The following is an 18342-nucleotide window of genomic DNA, read 5'->3' on the forward strand; positions in this document are numbered from 1 at the left end:
TTTGCACACATCTGAGCACCAGCTTGTTCAGGAATGCCTGAAGTGTCTGACCCACACCAGAGTCCACTAGCTGGAAAACAGCAGCCAACTAAGGGGAAAAGGGCCAACTGTTGTGTGTAGTCACAACTAATGTTAAAGTATAAGAATTTTTTAATATCCAGCTTCTTCATATTCTTCCTCTTGAACAAGGGTTGTTATATGTGGAGAATCCACATTAATTTATATAATGTTCACACGAATACAATATGAGTACATATACAATATTACATGACAAAGCCAATTGACAGAAAATATCTGACAAAAAAGTTCAATGATATTTTTTAAAAACAGAGTTTCTTCCACACATAAGTCATCAGGATTCAGACAAACAAGTGAAATAACTCCCTTTTCCCTGCAAGCTAAATGTCATGAAATGCCAACAAATACTGATTTTGGACACATCAGAGAATAGTTAGAGGAATATTCAGATAAGGCTTCTTGCTGCACAGTCTTGGAAAGAAAGGGAAAATTTTCAGCTATTAAAATGATTGAAAAATAATTTCAATATAACTTAAAATGGGATAAATGGAAGACCATGAACATATGGATTATAAAATAATAAATTATTTTATTCAATAAAATAGTTATACTTGAGTATCTTATAATTAAAGCAATTGATAAGCAGAAAGCACACAATTTTTAAAATTGTACAGGGCTAAGAAATCTTTGGTTAAAAAAATCGAAATCAAATGTATGCATTAATAACATGTTGAAGAAGCCATTGATTTAGAAGGCATTAAAATGTATATATTAAAATTTCATTAAAAGACAGAGACACTGACTAATGCCAGACAAAAAGTGAAAAAACTTACAGAAATGCAATAAAACCTAACTGTAAGCCACTGAAGTTAGCAGAATATTTTCTGACTTACGCAACTTGGAAGAAAGTGCTAAAAATTCCTGCACAGACTAGAACAGCAAAAACCTGTGCAATACTATGCATACCTGAACAGGGCAAATACTGTTCATGGAGAGAAGAAGAGAAAAGGTTCGCCTTGTTTATTAAAATAATGTTCTGTGTAAGTGGAGAAGGAAAGAAGAATAAAAATAAAAAGTGCCTTACCACACTTAAGCTTTGAATACATGTGAAAAGAAAGATGACACTGAAATAAATACATCAGAAAAATCCAGAATGCTTTGGCTTTCAGAAAGGAAAAAAAAAAAAAAGAAGAAACATTATATGTTATAGAGAAATCACCATAAATTGGGAATTCCAGCTATGAAGACCATCTTTTCTTAATGATAGGTTCAAATACAACCTGAGTTAAAAACAAACTGTAATTAAGCATTAAATGTAATTCACTCTATGACAGAGGACTCACATGATTAAAACAAAACAATAAATAGAAAGTATGAGTGGTTTTGACTTGGTAACGGAGTATCTGAAGTAAACCTGATGGCACATAAAAGAACTTCAGTGAGCATAATTGGAGAAAATGTGCACATATTTTCAAATGCCAGAAGGGAAAACAGAAAGTAAAAATATGGCTGGAGTAAGCACTTCTGTTTTTAATTAATTCATAAGACTCACATCCAAATGAGGAAAGTTTCACTTGTAGTATATTTTTCAGTGTGTTGTCTGTTATAATTTCAACACTCAGAAGCTGATGTTAACAAGTGTATTTTCTTATGTATTCATCAAGACCAAAAGGGAAAGATAAAGAAATAGGTTTAACCTCAAGATCCTAATTTCTTTTATGATGGCTTAACAACTGATAACACTTTTTTTATTGTTTTATTTTATGAAATTAAGTTATGTTCAAAATTGCTCACTTTCATTATAACACAAGCGTGTGTTAGGGGTTCAATCTGGAAATTAAAGTATTTAATTCTGTATTAGAAAACAAGGCCTTCAATAATTATAGTGGTTTTATTATTGCATATGAACTACTAAAGCCTAGTATGTCACAAAAGATGTTGTGAAGTGAAAAAACATTTTCATGTTGTGAGGCAGTATAATAAAATCTCCTGAAATACTGATATTCAATCTGAAAAACATAAACTTTAAAATACACCAATTAAAGAAGTTCTCTCTTACAGGAAATTTGCAAAAATGCTGGTTATGATAGTAATTTATGAAAAGTGAACACCTTTAAACAAATAATAACTTGTTGAACATAAATAGCTGTAAGCAATCTTTTGTTCAAGTTTTGAGTTCAAATGTATTGGAACGAATTATTGAGAAAGCAAGTCACAAGCTGTTCCGACAAGGCACATCATAGACTGTATTGACCTTATGTGGAAAAAGATATCTCCTAAGCAAAACTGATTTAAAGTATTTCAAAGTGAAGAAGAAACTGCTTAGATGCTTTGTTCAGCTGGCTATTTCAAGGTGGAATATTTATTCTGTTGTCCTTTATTCAGTTGATTGCTTTTCTACTTAGTCTTACTTGTCTACTTTGCAGTAGAATAATTCTTAAAATGTATCATAACCACAATAGCAAAGAAGTTTTTTCTAAAACTTATTTATATGTTATATTTTTAATTGAAACAGGTGACTTCAGGCACCACTGTGGTAAACACTGATTTCCGTGTATCCCAGGAATGTGTATCTTTGAAGTTCCACAGAAAGTAGCACAGGCACTTAAAACACATGTAGAAAGTACTATTATTACATATATTTCCAGTAAAGGAAAAGGCTAGAGGCAGAAAATTTTAGTAGTTTTCAAAATAAACAAAAGAGTAGATCCAATGTAACATAGACTATTTTCATACTTTCTAAGCATTTATAAAACTAGCTTAATTCCTGGCACTCAGAAGCTCTGAAAAAGTCAAATCATGTTTCTTGAACTGATTAAGTGAAAATAGTGATTCTAATGGACAGCCAAACTTTATCTACTAAATATGCATTATGGAAAGCTTGCATTTAATTTTCTGTACTTTTTGAAGAACACTTGTCCTCCTTTCTTGCAGCTTTTTTGTTCTTAAGTGTTTGTATTCTCTCTCTTCTTTCCTCTTCTTGAAATGCTTTCCCTTTCCCTTCCCTATACGTGCCTTCATCTTTTCTTACTAGAAGCAATTAAAAAAAACCCACATTCTATAAAAGGGGTAACATATTTTCACATAAGTTTCATGTATGTTTTCATAAATATTTCAACACTTGTGCTTTCAACTACAGAAACTGCATTTGGACAAGAGCTTTTTTTGTAAAGCAACAGGCAAATCAAACCTATACTTCAATTAAAAAATATTAGAAAAGTATTAAATAACTATCAATGTTTGTCTGATGTCAAAAATACCAAAGTCCCTCCTCACAATAGGATTACTGGGGTGTGCCTGTCTCCCCATGAGGTATGCAGAATATCAGGGAGAGACAAAGAGAATGCTCTAAAGAAATTACGAGAGTAAAGCAAGTGCTATTGATCACTCTGTGTATTTCTATTCTCCCTTCTACTCTTTTAGATACATCCTAGCCTACTGAACTTTCAGATATGAAGTCAATCCAGTCCATTCTTTTCAAAATATGGGTAATGTCTTTATGAGTACTGTGTTTCTCCAAGCAAAGTTTTCATCGAACTGGACATCTCATCAGTTTTGAAGACCGATATATTATGTCAATCTCACTTACTACAGAGACAAACAATAAAAGTATGTTTAGCAAATGCCTCAAACCTTTTCTTTAATAACCGTATATATTTTTTCTATTTCATAAAGTGAGAAATGAGTATAGAGAGACTCAGCTTTTCTCTAAATGAGCAAAAAAAAAGCATGTGGTGGAATCAAGAGCAAGAGAAATGAATCAGCATCTTTTTAGGATAGGAAGTTTTTCTCTCATAGAATCATAGAATAGTGAGGGTTGGAAAGGATCTTAAGATCATCTAGTTCCAACCCCCCTGCCATGGGCAGGGACACCACACACTAAACTATGTCACCCAAGGCTCTGTCCAAGCTGGCCTTGAACACTGCCAGGGATGGAGCATTCGCAACCTCCCTGGACAGCCCATTCCAGAGCCTCACCACCCAAACAGTAAAGGATTTCTTCCTTATATCCAACCTAAACTTCCCCTGTTTAAGTTTGAACCCATTACCCCTTGTCCTGTTACCCATTACAGTCCCTCATGAAGATTCCCTCCCCAGCATCCCTATATGCCCCCTTCAGATACTGGAAGGCTGCTATGAGGTCTCCACGCAGCCTTCTCTTCTCCCAGCTGAACAGTCCCAACTTTCTCAGCCAATCTTCATATGGGAGGTGCTCCAGTCCCCTGATCATTCTCGTGGCCCTCCTCTGGACTTGTTCCAACAGTTTCATGTCCTTTTTACGTTGAGGACACCAGAACTGTACACAATACTCCAAGTGAGGTCTCACGAGAGCAGAATAAAGGGGCAGGATCACCTCCTTCGACCTGCTGGTCACACTCCTTTTGATGCAACCCAGCTCTTGCCTAAGCATATTTATGTTTAGTAAAAACGTTTAATTCACCTACAATAAGATTATTAGAATCATAGAATAGTTAGGGTTGGAAAGGACCTTAAGATCATCAAGTTCCAACCCCACTGCCATGGGCAGGGACACCTCGCTCTAAACCATATCACCCAAGGCCTCGTCCAACCTGGCCTTGAACACTGCCAGGGATGAAGCATTCACAACCTCCCTGGACAACCTATTCCAGTGCCTCACCACCCTAACAGGAAAGAATGTCCTCCTTATATCCAACCTAAACTTCCCCTGTTTAAGTTTTAACCCATTACCCCTTGTCCTGTTACCCATTACAGTCCCTAATGAAGATTACCTCCCCAGTATCAGTATAGGCCCCCTTAGGATACTGGAAGGCTGCTATGAGGTCTCCATGCAGCCTTCTCTTCTCCAGGCTGAACAGCCCCAACTTCCTCAGCCGATCTTCATATGGGAGGTGCTCCAGGCCCCTGATCATTCTCGTGGCCCTCCTCTGGACTTGTTCCAACAGTTCCATGACCTTCTTATGTTGAGGACACCAGAACTGTACACAATTCTTCAAGTGAGGGCTCACGTGAGCAGAATAAAGGGGCAGGATCACCTCCTTCGACCTGTTGGTCACGATCCTTTTGATGCAGCCCAGGATGTGGTTGGCTTTCTGGGCTGCAAGCGCACACTGCTGGCTAATGTTCATTTTCTCATCGACCAGCACCCCCAAGTCCTTCTCCGCAGGGCTGCTCTGAATCACTTCTCTGCCCAGCCTGTAGCTGTGTCTGGGATTGCTCCAACCCAGGTGTAGGACCTTGCACTTGGCATGGTTAAATTTCATGAGGTTGGCATCAGCCCACCTCACAAGTGTGTCAAGGTCCCTCTGGATGGCATTCCTTCCCTCCAGCGTATCAACCGAACCACACAGCTTGGTGTTATCAGCAAACTTGCTGAGGGCGCACTCAATCCCACTGTCCATGTCAGTGAGGAAGATGTTAAACAAGACTGTATTATCTAGTTGTGAATTATATTGTGTATTCATGTGAAACAAAAAAAAAACAACAACAACACAACAAAACAAAAACCCAGAGCAAACATCAACTTCAAGTACAATTAAGAAAAAAGAATAAAGGGCTGGATGAATTTTCATTGTCTCATAAAGTGGAAAGATGTAGAATAATGTTGTGGCTCCCTCTTTTGGATAGTATATATCTAGTATTCAATAGTAAGAAAACTCAGCCTGTCCTTAACACCAAAAAATAATACAAGGGTCTCTGTTTTTCCCCCACATGTTAATTAGCAGTGATAAATGCAGCCAATAAAACTAATTTTTTTCTTTAGAATACAATTATATTGCAGATATCTAAACTGTATAAAAGTAGGCATGCCTTTCCCAGCTAGGACTGTAGCTGGAATATTTTTTAAATATGTTAAATATTAGTCTATCAAGGACCTATAAAAACTGGAACATAAAATTCTCTTATGGATTACTCCTTAGTTTAGCAGTGCTGTTAATACAAAATGAAAAGAGAATCATAAACAGAAGAATGATGGAAAAAACTTACTGTCTGGACAAGTGACCAGAAAGGAACAAATTTTGTTTCTACACTGTTATTACTTCATTAGGAGCTGTGAGTGAGGCATAAAATAAACGGTCATTTGGGTTGTCCTTTGGAAATTTTCAGCATAACTGTCATTCAGTTAAAATTCCACAGACTTGTGTGTGCATTTCTTCATGGAATTCTTGAACATACCCTAGAAGAATTAAAAGACATATAATGTTTTTAAAAGAATAGAAATTATTGCTGTAAAATACAAGGTGTTTTATGATATGAGAAATGTGATGAAAGTTTTAAGCTATTAAAATCTATCAATCAACAAAAAACAGTGAATCCTGACAGAGCCTATGGTTTAAGATTTTTTTTCCTAATGTAAGTGTAGTAAACAAATAATGTTGGCTTTATAGATATATTTAATTCTGAATTTAGATTTTGCTTTCCTAGCCATTGAAAGCATACTATCATTCTTCTACATTAAAATCTAGGCATAAATCCACTTGCACAGCAAGTTCCATTTTCTCCACATCACCATTAATGCTGCCGCAAGACAAGTAGAGCTAATTTTTTTGGTAAAAAATGTTCATGAAAAATTCAGTAGCACTATTCAATTGCTTCAGTTGTTTCACCTAGAAGACAGAACTTAGTTCACTCAAAAATCCTTCCTGTTGCTTTCTTATTACCTTTATAGAAAATATTGATGTTAGGCAAGTATATATAAATGAATTTATATATTATTATATACTATCTATAATATACAAAGTTATATATAATATATTATTACATAGTCATATATTATTATGTTTATTATATTATAAAGAGCAAAATTAAATTATAAAATGTATATGCCGAATGCATATTTCTCCATCTTCAGACTCAGTTCCTGATGGGTCTGAAGTTTTCTGAAGTTGCCTATTGTGGTAGCAACAATAATTTTGAAACATCAACTGGGGAAAAAAAAACCCAGCCAACCCCAAAACAATTACTTTAGATGAATTCTTTCCCAAGAGAGCTTTAAACTTGAAGCAAACAAAATTTCAGTATGAAATTGAGCATGGAAAACAAATTCTGAGCTACTGATCAGAGTTCTTAGTGGGCTTTTCTGCAGGACTGTCAAGCACCAGAGGGAGGCTGACTGACAACATCTAGGCTACCAGGTCTTGGAGGGAGCATAAACCCTTAGGGTGTAAGGAGCTGAAACAGGCTCCACTAGAACAGCATATACACCCAACACTTATTGCCACATATTTGTGTGATATTCTTTCTATCATTTCATGAGAGGCTGTGGAAACATTTTTATTTTAACAAACTATTACAATTAAAAACTGAAAGCTTGTTTGGTAAATTCCATGAAAAAAATTACCATTGGTGCTATGCTTGCAGCTACCCAGTATTCTGTGGTTCATTTGCCACAGTTTTCAGGAGAAAATAAGAGTTATAAACCTTTAAATGTTAAATACCACATTGTTTTGGGTTTTTTTTAATATTTTATTTATCTAACCAGGGACTCATCAGAAAATCTAATTTCAGTGTAGTGGTATTTCAGTTGCAGCTATTTCACACATAAAACCAGGAAGCTTCAAAATCTCAGTGGTGGAACTGCTGAAACAGTTCTACCAGGGACAAATTGCAGAGACAAAGTCTGAGGCCTAAACCAGTGAAACTGTTATCAACTCGTAAAGAATACCACTGTTAGACATATGACATACTGGAGAAAACTCAGTACAGCCTTTGGAAAGAGAAGTCCTGTCTCACATACATATTTGAGTCCTCTGAAAGAGTTATCAAGCATATAGATATCTTTGGCCTCTGATATGAGCTAGTTGTGCTTCTAGAACATTTTTGACAGGGTCATTCACTGAAGGCACTTAAGCAGGCATGAGCCAGAAGTTAAGGTCCCTGCATATATCAGTCATTGATTAAATGACAGGATCCAGCAGGAAGAAGTGAATAATGAGTTTTCACACTGAAATAAAGTCTGTTGTAGTCTTACACAGGGATCTGTATTAGGGCTAGCAGTATTCAACATAGTCATAAGCAACCTGAAAACAGGTTTGAATATCAAGGTGAAAAACTTCATGACATTCTCTATTTTATAGTTTTGGCTGCAATAAAATTAATTTTCTTCATAGTAGCTAGAATGGAGCTATCTTTCAGATCTGTGTTGGAAATAGTGTTGATAATACAGGGATGTTTTAGTTACTGCAGAGCAGTGCTTACAAAGGGTCAAGGCCTTTTCTGCTTCTTACACCACCACACCAGCAAGCAGGCTGGGGATGCACAAGAAGCTAGGAAGGACCACAGCTGGTACAGCTGACACCAACTGACCAAAGGGTTATTCCATGAGGAAATAACACGGTGGATGGATGATGGCAGAGCGGTGGATGTGGTCTACCTTGACTTGAGCAAAGCGTTTGACACGGTCTCCCACAGCATCCTTGCGGCTAAATTGAGGAAGTGTGGTCTGGATGATCGGGTAGTGAGGTGGACTGTGAACTGGCTGAAGGAGAGAAGCCAGAGAGCTGTAGTCTATGGGGCGGGGTCTAGTTGGAGGCCTGTATCTAGTGGAGTGCCTCAAGGGTCGGTACTGGGACCAGTATTATTTAATATATTCATCAATGATTTAGATGAGGGAATTGAGTGTACTATCAGCAAGTTTGCTGATGACACTAAGCTGGGAGGAGTGGCCGACACGCCAGAAGGCTGTGCTGCCATCCAGAGGGACCTGGACAGGCTGGAGAGTTGGGCGAGGAATAACTTGATGAAATATAAAAAGGGAAAGTGTAGAGTCCTGCATCTGGGCAGGAACAACCCCAGGTTCCAGTACAGGTTGGGGAACGACCTGTTAGAGAGCAGTGTAGGGGAGAGGGACCTGGGGGTCCTGGCGGATGACAGGGTGACCATGAGCCGACACTGTGCCCTTGTGGCCAAGAAGGCCAATGGCATCCTGGGGTGTATTAGAAGGGGGGTGGTTAGTAGGTCGAGAGAGGTTCTCCTTCCCCTCTACTCAGCCCTGGTGAGACCTCATCTGGAATATTGTGTCCAGTTCTGGGCCCCTCAGTTTAAGAAGGACAGGGACCTGCTGGAGAGAGTCCAGCACAGGGCAACTAAGATGATTAAGGGAGTGGAGCATCTCCCTTATGAGGAAAGACTGAGGGAGCTGGGTCTCTATGGTTTGGAGAAGAGGAGATTGAGGGGTGACCTTATTAGTGTATATAAATATATAAAGGGGGAGTGTCACGAGGATGGAGCCAGGCTCTTCTCAGTGGCAAACAATGAAAGGACAAGGGGAAATGGGTACAAACTGGAACACAAGAGGTTCCACTTAAACCTGAGAAGAAACTTCTTCTCAGTGAGGGTGACGGAACACTGGAACAGGCTGCCCAGGGAGGTTGTGGAGTCTCCTTCTCTGGAGACATTCAAGACCCGCCTGGACATGTTCCTGTGTAACCTTATCTAGGTGTTCCTGCTCCAGCAGGGGGATTGGACCAGATGATCTTTTGAGGTCCCTTCCAATCTCTAACATACTGTGATACTGTGATACTGTGATATATCCTTAAGCTGGCAAGGAAACTGGCTTTTGCAATGCAATTGTCCTTATCATTTCACTATTATTACAGTCCCTAACATAAGTTTAGCCTGTACGAACTGGCACTCTCTCAGGAAATTCTTGTTAGTGTTTGAGGATGAAGCACAGGATGATTTGGACATGGTAACCCTGCTTTGGAGAGAGACAGGGAAGAGAATTCAGCCATATGGTTTTGAGCCTTTCCATGCAAATCCGTCTCTAGCTAGCAATGGGTATAATAACTGTAGTAGTTTGATATATATATACACACACACACACGCATTTGTGGCCTATGCAATGCAGGGAGTGGACACCAAAATTATCTATGGTGAAACTGTTACAGAATTATATAAAGACACACATTTGTTAACACCCAGATTTTACATTTAATATTATAAAGTCTGGCAATTGTCATTGAGTAATAACCATAATGTCACTACATAATAACAGGAAAACTTCAACACAGAGCTCTGCAACAGAGAAAAAAAGCTATGTATCATGATGAAACTAAGTAGAGAATATGATTAAGCTGCTGTCTATACATGCATGAAGTTCTTGCTGCTTGAATACTGCAACAGATTATGATCACCAGTCTCAAAAGATTATGTGATCCTGTTGGAAAGGCATAAAAGGGGTTGAGATCTGATAAAGCTGCTGCTACATTCAGCAGCTGCTTAGTTACTTCAGGAACGAAGCAGCAACAATGGTCTGCAATTACCAGTCCGAATCTGCAACTACATTTAATTGGTCAGCAACTGAGTTTTTTTCTAGTCCAGGGAAGTGAATGCCTATTTCCTTGCAGGCAGTAATTAAGTCTGATTTTCACGATTCTTTGCTATAAGAAAATAAATTTCTAATGACTCAGATGTACTTGAGAAAAAAAAAAAAAGAAAAAAAGAAAGGAGGAGGATAGGAAGCACTAATAGTTTTGAAAACTCTAGGAAATAACTGGCTTAAAGAGGTTTTTATTCCAGGAAATGCTGGCTTGTAAATACCTCTTAGGCCATTATACAAGCTGTGGACTCAGAAAGTTCAGAAAGCTCTCATCCTTGTACATGTTATGCTTAGGAGATATGCAGATGTATGAGGCACCTGATATGGAGTCTCAGGCTGCTTCGTTAAGACCTATCTGTATGACTAACATGGACTGCTTCAGAATGAAATTTATGAGTGACAGAACTTGAGACAATCATAAAGGGGAAGTGAAGAACAGAATTTTGCTATGATGACAGCATTTATTTGTCTTCCCTTTTCTGAAGGCTATTCTTTAAAAACTATGAATGTGATGACGAATGTGATGAATATGCTGCATATGTAACTAAGATGTGATATAAAAACTTATAATATAGCTTCATTATATGGTGAGTTCCCTGTGAAGAAAAATTGATACTAAAGATCAAAGTAGTATCTTCAAAAGGCCTTGTGTTAAGGTTTTACAAGTGCTATATTTCCTAGTTTTTGTCATGATGATAAAAAGTAGATCCCGTAGATCTACTTATTGGATTAAAAGGTTGTGGGTTTGTTGTTTTGTGTTTTTTTTTTTAATGTGAAAATACACATTTCACTTTTGTAATCCAGTGGCCTGCTGCCTCAGAACAGGTATTTTCAAAGTCTCGTTTTAGCTTTATTGAATACTATTGCTAACAAGTGACAGATTCTTATACAGGATGGGTTGGAAGTGCTACAGGCTTCATTTGTTAGCTGAAGGGGGGATGGCTGGGGAGAAAGAGTCCAGAAACAATTTCATCTGCACTTTGGAAGAAACTTGTTCCAGGGAAGTGCAGATGGTATTTTCACTGCCCAAGGACAGTTGCTTTAAATCACAGCTGTGTCTCTCCATGAGTCTTTGCTAGTGCGGATTGTCCAAACATGAATCAATACATTTTCTTGCCAGATCCACCCACCTGGGGAATTGGTGATACTGTGTGTGCTATAGAGAAGATGACTCAAGCCACGTTGAGTTGCATTTGGACCAGTGTCTCCAATATACATCCCCTAGAGTCTGGCAAAACACTAAAATAAATGCTAGATCCCACTTGTCACAACAAGAAAAAATGTTGCTCCTAATGCACCTACAAAACATAGATTTATTTGCCTAAAGACATTAATTCAATAGACATTCCAATGCAAATTGCTATTAATTCACTTTCCCTAAGTGTGATTAGTGTGATTTCCTGACTCATGTAGCTAAGACAACTTGCAGTAGTGTCCCAGATAGAAAGAACTGCCTTCAGGTGTTTTCTGACAAAATTTTTCAGCTGTTTATCTCCACTATATATATTGTTGAACAGATCAGCAACCCAATGGGCAAAAAGCAGTTCTGAAAATCTGTTCTAAAAGGTTTTCAGGAGGAGCTGCTGAGTGGGAAAATGTTCCCTTTTTCATGTGGTCCATATTTCTGTGCCTGAATGGGAACTGAATACTTGTACTCAAAGAATGCGTGTTCATCAGTCAAAAATGTGTCCGTTAAATTTTGGGGATCCCTCAAAATCTATGTCAGCTTTCATAGAAATAAATGAAAACACCTTTCTTCATTCTCCCACGTTCAGCATGGGAGATCAGTGAATATGCACTCTTTTCATCTTTTCAATGTTACCCGCAACCCTGTCTTTACCTATGAAGAGAGGAGAGGGAAGGAAAAATATTAGGAAGAAGAAAATGGTTCAGCTATCAGTGATACATCCATAGTCTATATTCCTGTTTGTACAATGACTGCACTCAGAGAATATTTGAGCACTGCAGTCAAAGGGAAGCATGTGTGTACATACATAGGCTACCTTTTTATTAGTTTGGGGAGTTGTAAGAGTGAACCTACAGTGGCACAGACCTAGCCTCTACTTAAGTCTTAGTATTACTGGTGGCAGTGTTATTCATAGCGTAACTTTCTACTGCTACACCTTCACCATTGTGAGTATTCAGTCTAGATAAATTAAAGCTACATCAGATTGGGTTTTTTTCTTGTTTTCAAAAGAAACACAGCCAAATTCAGTAAGAAAGATCACTTCCATGCGTGCAAGCTGCACAAGTTTGATACTTGCTATGCCCTGTTTTAAGGATTTTAAATATCAGATGCATCTTTCCTATTTAAAGATATTTAAGTGCAGTATGAAGAACTGCTGCTGCAATTAACTCTGCTAATTTTAGCTATACATAAAAACTAAAGCCTGTTTCTTTTAGAAGAGAATTTTATTTCACTATTAACAAAAGAAGAAAACTAATGTAGGACACGTTATCAAGTTGCCGAAGGTTAGCTTTTCTTCATATCATGTTTGTGAGTGACTGTGCTGTACTAATTAAAAACATTGCCATGGCAATTGCTATAGAAACATTTAAATTGGCATCATTGCTAACAAATCCCTGCTATTGATCCCAGCAGGGCTTATTTCACACTACACCTGAAGAATCTAAATAGAATATTTTACATTCAAAAGGACTTTAAAAGATACATCTTTTCCAATTGCTAATGTGCTTAGGAAAATAATGTATTTCATACAGAGAAGATTAATTTACCTGGAACTGTTGCTGATATCAGACTTTTTACTGCAAGGAGAAACTGTAATGCTTTTAGGCTACTACTACAGATACTTTAAACAGTAAAAATAAAAGACATTTATAGCCTTCACAAAGGTCCTCTGATTTGCAAAGTGGAGAAAGAATGTAGGTTTTCCACAATTTAGGACATTAAAAGGTTTAAAATATTAATACCTCATCTTAAGAGACATTCCCAATGCAATTAGAAAGAAAAACATTTTCCATTGTTTGACAAGAAGTTGACCATTGTACAGATTAAATAGTGGAAACAGAAGTGGAATAAGAGATATTATGTGTATAATTTTGATCAGTTACTTAGGAAAAACTGCCATTAAAATCATTCTCCTTTGTTTCAGACTCAAGATCTTTGCTCCTTTTCGAAGAAGTAATTTACCATAATGTTCAGTCGATCCAGACTGATCCAGAACAGTAGCTCTTTACACCTAATGCATCCAACTATTGTAAAAAAAAAAAAAAACACCCCAAAAATCTACCATTCCCAAATCTGAGTCATATCCTTCCTGACATAAAGGGTGTTATTTTTTCTCTTAGTAATAATAAAGTTCTTCTGTTAATTTGAAAATCTGAAATCAGTAGAGGGCAGTACTATACAGAAAACCATACACTTGAAACCATCTCAGATTAAGTTCTGCCCTGGCTGAGACAAAATATGGGAAATTAGATTCCTTCAAGAAAAACTAAAACCATGCACAGTGCATTTTGGTTTCCTGAATAGCTGCTCTTACTTTTCCAGACTACAGAAGAATTCTTTGTTTCAGTATTAAAATAAAGCTCAGACACCTTCTGAGTCTACCGAATGCAACTCCTGACCAACTTGGACAGCTGACTCAGAGATGAGATACCACCTTGAAGTATTTCTTTGAGTACAAAGAGTCATTAAAATGTTTTACGCATTTGAATGAGTATGGCAGATAGTGTTTGGACAGAATGGAATGAGGACAATTTCAGGAAGTTAAAAATGTGTCATTTTGAAACAGAAAAAGTGAAGTATTTGAAATTTCATTTCCATTTGAAATTACCAAAAAACTGAAGATGTAATCACACAACTCCAAATGGCCAAATGCAAAGGTATTGATTCTCCCCCTTTCAAGGAAAATTAAAATAAACCAGACTAAATCATCTGAGTGTTAAATTTGTCTAATTTCTGAAATGATATTTGGAAGAGAAAATTTAAACTGCTTGACAATTTTGGACAACCTATTTTTGACAGCCTTTCCAAGGTGTAGAGATTTTTTAAAATATAATTTTAGGAATTTTAGTAGTGTCATAGATTCAACGCATGTTAATATTTTGCCAAATATGTGTGTAGTTTTTCAGGGCTTTTGTTTTTGTTTTGTGGTTTGTTTTTTTTTTTATCAGCAGAAGAGCAGATACTGCAAGAAATTGGAGAAATAAATCAGTCATTACCTTAAATGCATAAAACCATGATATTCATAGGAATATTTGTGTAGCAACACTTCACTCATATAAAAAGTAAAAGCAACCAAACCCATAATTTGGTCAGTATGAATATTTAAACATATTATAGTTCAGAATGTATTTAAGATGAATTATTGAAGTATAGTCCAACAAAAAGTACTGTAAAGCAGCTGTGAAAGATCACTATTTGAGGACACATCAAGCAAGAGTTTCTCGAGAAGAGATAAGAGACTTCAGAGCCATTGGACAAACTTGACAATCTACCTTTGCAATTCGTTTTGTTTTGTTTTGTTTTGTTTTATTGTAAAAATTTTTTCCTGTTGCTGTTTATTTTCATTTTCCAATAATTTAGCCAGGGTCTAAGTTACAAAGTCTGAGGAGGCTCTGCAGTCTACTTCGGTTGGTGCAGTGGGTTGGATTTGAGTATCGAGATGACATCTTATGCTCTACATTGATATATAGTTTTATTTAGTTATAAAAACTAGTTCATTCTATGTTATACAGGGAATCAGAATTATTAAAGATGATGGGATAAAAGATTGGCTGAGGTTTGGGGTATTTTTTATCTTTATCCAGTAAAAGTTTCAATCATAAGACAAGATCATCAGTTAATGTCAAAAACTACTGGTATTAGATTAGCCACAGGAGAGTTCCCCTTTGTCCCTCTACATGTAACAGAAACATACTGAGAATTACAAGGGAAAAGACAAGAATTCAAAGAAAATGCATCAACTAATGTATGTCAAGATCTAAGTACATTCATGATTTTAGGCAAATAGAATTAATTTACCTTGTGCTTTGATTCTTCAAATCAAATAAAGAAATAAAAGAAAAATAAGAGTTTTCCTGCATTATATGCATGGTCTTCTGCATAAATTTGACACCTATTAAATTGTTTTCTTTTTGAACATTATGTTAGAAAGTGATAAATATTCCAAGCCTTCAATTCTTGCGCAGCGAAAACTCTGTCTGGAGTTGTTAAAATGCTAAGACTTTGATCCTCCTTCAGGACTGCTAGTTAAGACCATACAGAATATCATCTTCTTAAGGAAACCTTCACACAAGGGGAAAATTCTGTCAAGTTTATCATTAAGTTCCTTAGAGTATGATTCAGTGAATGTTTTCTGTTAAACAGTTTTTGTTCTCAACTGACTAATAATTTTCACAAAAAGCATCTCATTAAAAAAATATCTATCTTTTTTATACTGAAAAAGTCTTCATTCCCCTCCCCTGAATAAAACAAAGTAAAAATAGCTGCTGGTAATGTTGGTTTGTGGGAGAAAGGAGGATAGGTATGCATATTTATATTAAATTTCAAAATTTCAGTATCCTAAAACTTCTGGAGAGCATGGCTTCATGCTTCTATCGCTGTTCATGAACTAGGATTCCCAAAACAAATGATGCTTTTGCTGCAGAATTGTTTTCCTATGCTTTCTGTAATATACAATGGCAGCTCAGCTAAAGATATCCTAAACCAAAACCAGACTTGACAGGAAAACCAAGCTATGGAAAAGACTGGGGCATCAAACATGTTGGTTATATGCTGCTAAAAAAAGTAGGAAAACCTATCCCCAAACCCTGCCCCAATAACCACACAACACCTTTGGTTTTGATTAAATGTTGTTTACAAATTTCTACACAAAACATCAACTCTGTAAAAATAAAAATAAAATTTTACATAATGAAAATTCCTGTTCACTGAGGAGGGAAAAAAATAAAATAGATTTCAGATTCAGAATTCTGGCCCAAATACAGATGTTTGTTAACCCAAGGAGAATTTCTATGAATCAAAACTTACGTAACAAGTATTTTTTTTCTTTCATGAACAAGGAATCTGTTGAAGTTATCAATAATACTTTAAAGTTTCAGCTAATATTATGAGTTCCTTCATGCAGAAACAGAAGCAGATCCCCTGGACCACTGGGGGGCTAGCAAAGGGGATTGTGTTCATGAAGGAACAGAAAAATGAGATTTGCAGCAATTCTGAACAGACAGTAAGAAAAGATAGCATTAGGCTGAGATGGGAGAGAATAGGTTGGAAGGCTTCTTACTATTTGAGCTGTTTAGGTGTGTCAGGAGGCTGCTGGAAGCTGAAGCTTTCAGATAAAGTAGTATTTTCCTCAGACTGTGCTTTAAATTTATGACTTTATACAGTGTGAGAGAGTGAAATAGAAGATGAGAAAGGAAAAAATACAGAACTTGACTTAAAACTCCCTGAGTAATTTTTATGGTTATATGCAATTTCCACAGGTTACTGTCATGATCACTAGGCTGTTGGTATTGCAACTTACCCAAATATTTTCTCCATCCCCTAGGTCCTACTTACAAGAGGAATATAACATTAAAAAAAAAAAATACTTCCTGTGAATTATTAGTGGAGTGGAGGCTAACAGCATCTCTGTAAATGATGAGGACTTACTCCTTGATGGTCTTTCTTTGGAGCTGTATGTTTCATGTGATTCATGTGATGCCATCCCAACAAAGGACTAACAAGCACTCAGGCAGTGAAAGGTTAACAGGATTGTCAGAGAATGATGGAAAAACACTGCACCGCACCAAGCGCGGTTGGATGTGGAATCAATTTTTCTTGCTGGAGGAGTACACAGGTCCAGATACTCAATATGTGGGCAAGGTAAGCCTTGAGTTTAAAGGATTCTTTGGAGGTGATACACCTGACACCTTTGGTATTTTCTGTATTTCTCCACAGTTGTTTTGCTTTTTATAAAGAGATGGTCCCAGTTTCTCATTTAAGTCAAACAAAGCATGTCATGGACTCTCCGAGTCTTCCTTAATTATTCAAAGTGGTGGGACAAACGAAGAAGCTGGGGGGGGGGAAAGAAAAAAGAAATCTATTCAGAATAAAATGTTATGATTTCTTATTACATATGCCCATGCAATTTTTTTCATTGAATAATTTCCAACCAATTTCCAACCAATAATTTTCAACTGTTAAACGTAAATATTAGATAAGGGAATAGAGAAGTTATGCCTTCATTCATTTACCTTGTGTCATTTCTCAGTGTACTGGGATGTGTACTTCCTCAAGTAAAACAGAATTCTATTTATTACTAATAAAATTGCTGTCTATGCATATTTCCAAGTATGGATTAAGTGCTTGAGCAAAAATATTTATGGTTTTCATCATTTATGCAATAAAGTGAGATCTTTTCTTAATGGCTTGAAAAACTTTCCATTCTTTGAGACCTACCTGCATTAGCTGTTTCTGACAAGGCCACCTCTTGGTGGTGGTAGCTGTCATGTTCTGGTCCTTAACTACCAAATGGATTGAGACACTTCTAATTCAAAGACCCCAAAATGATTTTTAATATTTGCTAAAATCTCTGGCATTATCATCTGGAAAATGTGGAAAATATCTCTTTTTATTAAGAAACAAATGTCAAAGAAGCCAACTCTGGTAACTATCAGCTTGATTCTGACCTCATTTATACCAACACTAAAACCATACAAATCTCTTTTCGGTGAAATTAATTCTGACTCACAGTAGCTGAAATAAGATGATAGCCATAACCCTACTGGTAGATCTGTTTATCAGTGTGTAAAATAGGAAGGTTTGTTGTAGATAAAGGGATCTTTTGTAAGGAGTGAACTAATTGTATAGAGAGATTTCTAAAAAAAATTTAGTTGGAAATAGTATTGAGTAATAGTATTGAGTAAACTTGCAAAGAAAAGATATAATAATAAAGCTCTCCATAGTCACAAGTTATACCTACATACAGAGAAATGTTTTTTTTTTTTTAATAGAAAGCTGTCTTAGAAGAGAAGTAAGTAGCAAACATAAGAGTTCATTCCAATTTCATTCCCACTGC

At 36.5% G+C, this 18342-nt stretch overlaps 1 protein-coding gene across 2 annotated transcripts in view; it reads left to right on the forward strand.

Annotated features, from left to right (window-relative positions):
• Window positions 1–18342, forward strand: part of CDH9 (cadherin 9) — a 92496-nt gene that overhangs the window by 11506 nt on the left and 62648 nt on the right. Inside the window, exon 2 of one of the 2 annotated variants that reach the window (XM_061346686.1) lies at window positions 16831–17147. In XM_061346686.1, coding sequence (XP_061202670.1) covers window positions 16920–17147 — 228 coding nt within the window. In that variant the 5' untranslated portion in view covers window positions 16831–16919. Of the gene's footprint in view, window positions 1–16830; window positions 17148–18342 lie in introns of those variants that run through there. The other variant, XM_061346687.1, reaches the window with a different exon arrangement.

This window comes from Neopsephotus bourkii, unplaced genomic scaffold (genome assembly GCF_033783945.1).
Source record: "Neopsephotus bourkii isolate Nb327-2 ecotype Australia unplaced genomic scaffold, CSIRO-AGI_Nbou_v1 NB_272, whole genome shotgun sequence".
Lineage (NCBI taxonomy): Eukaryota > Metazoa > Chordata > Aves > Psittaciformes > Psittacidae > Neopsephotus > Neopsephotus bourkii.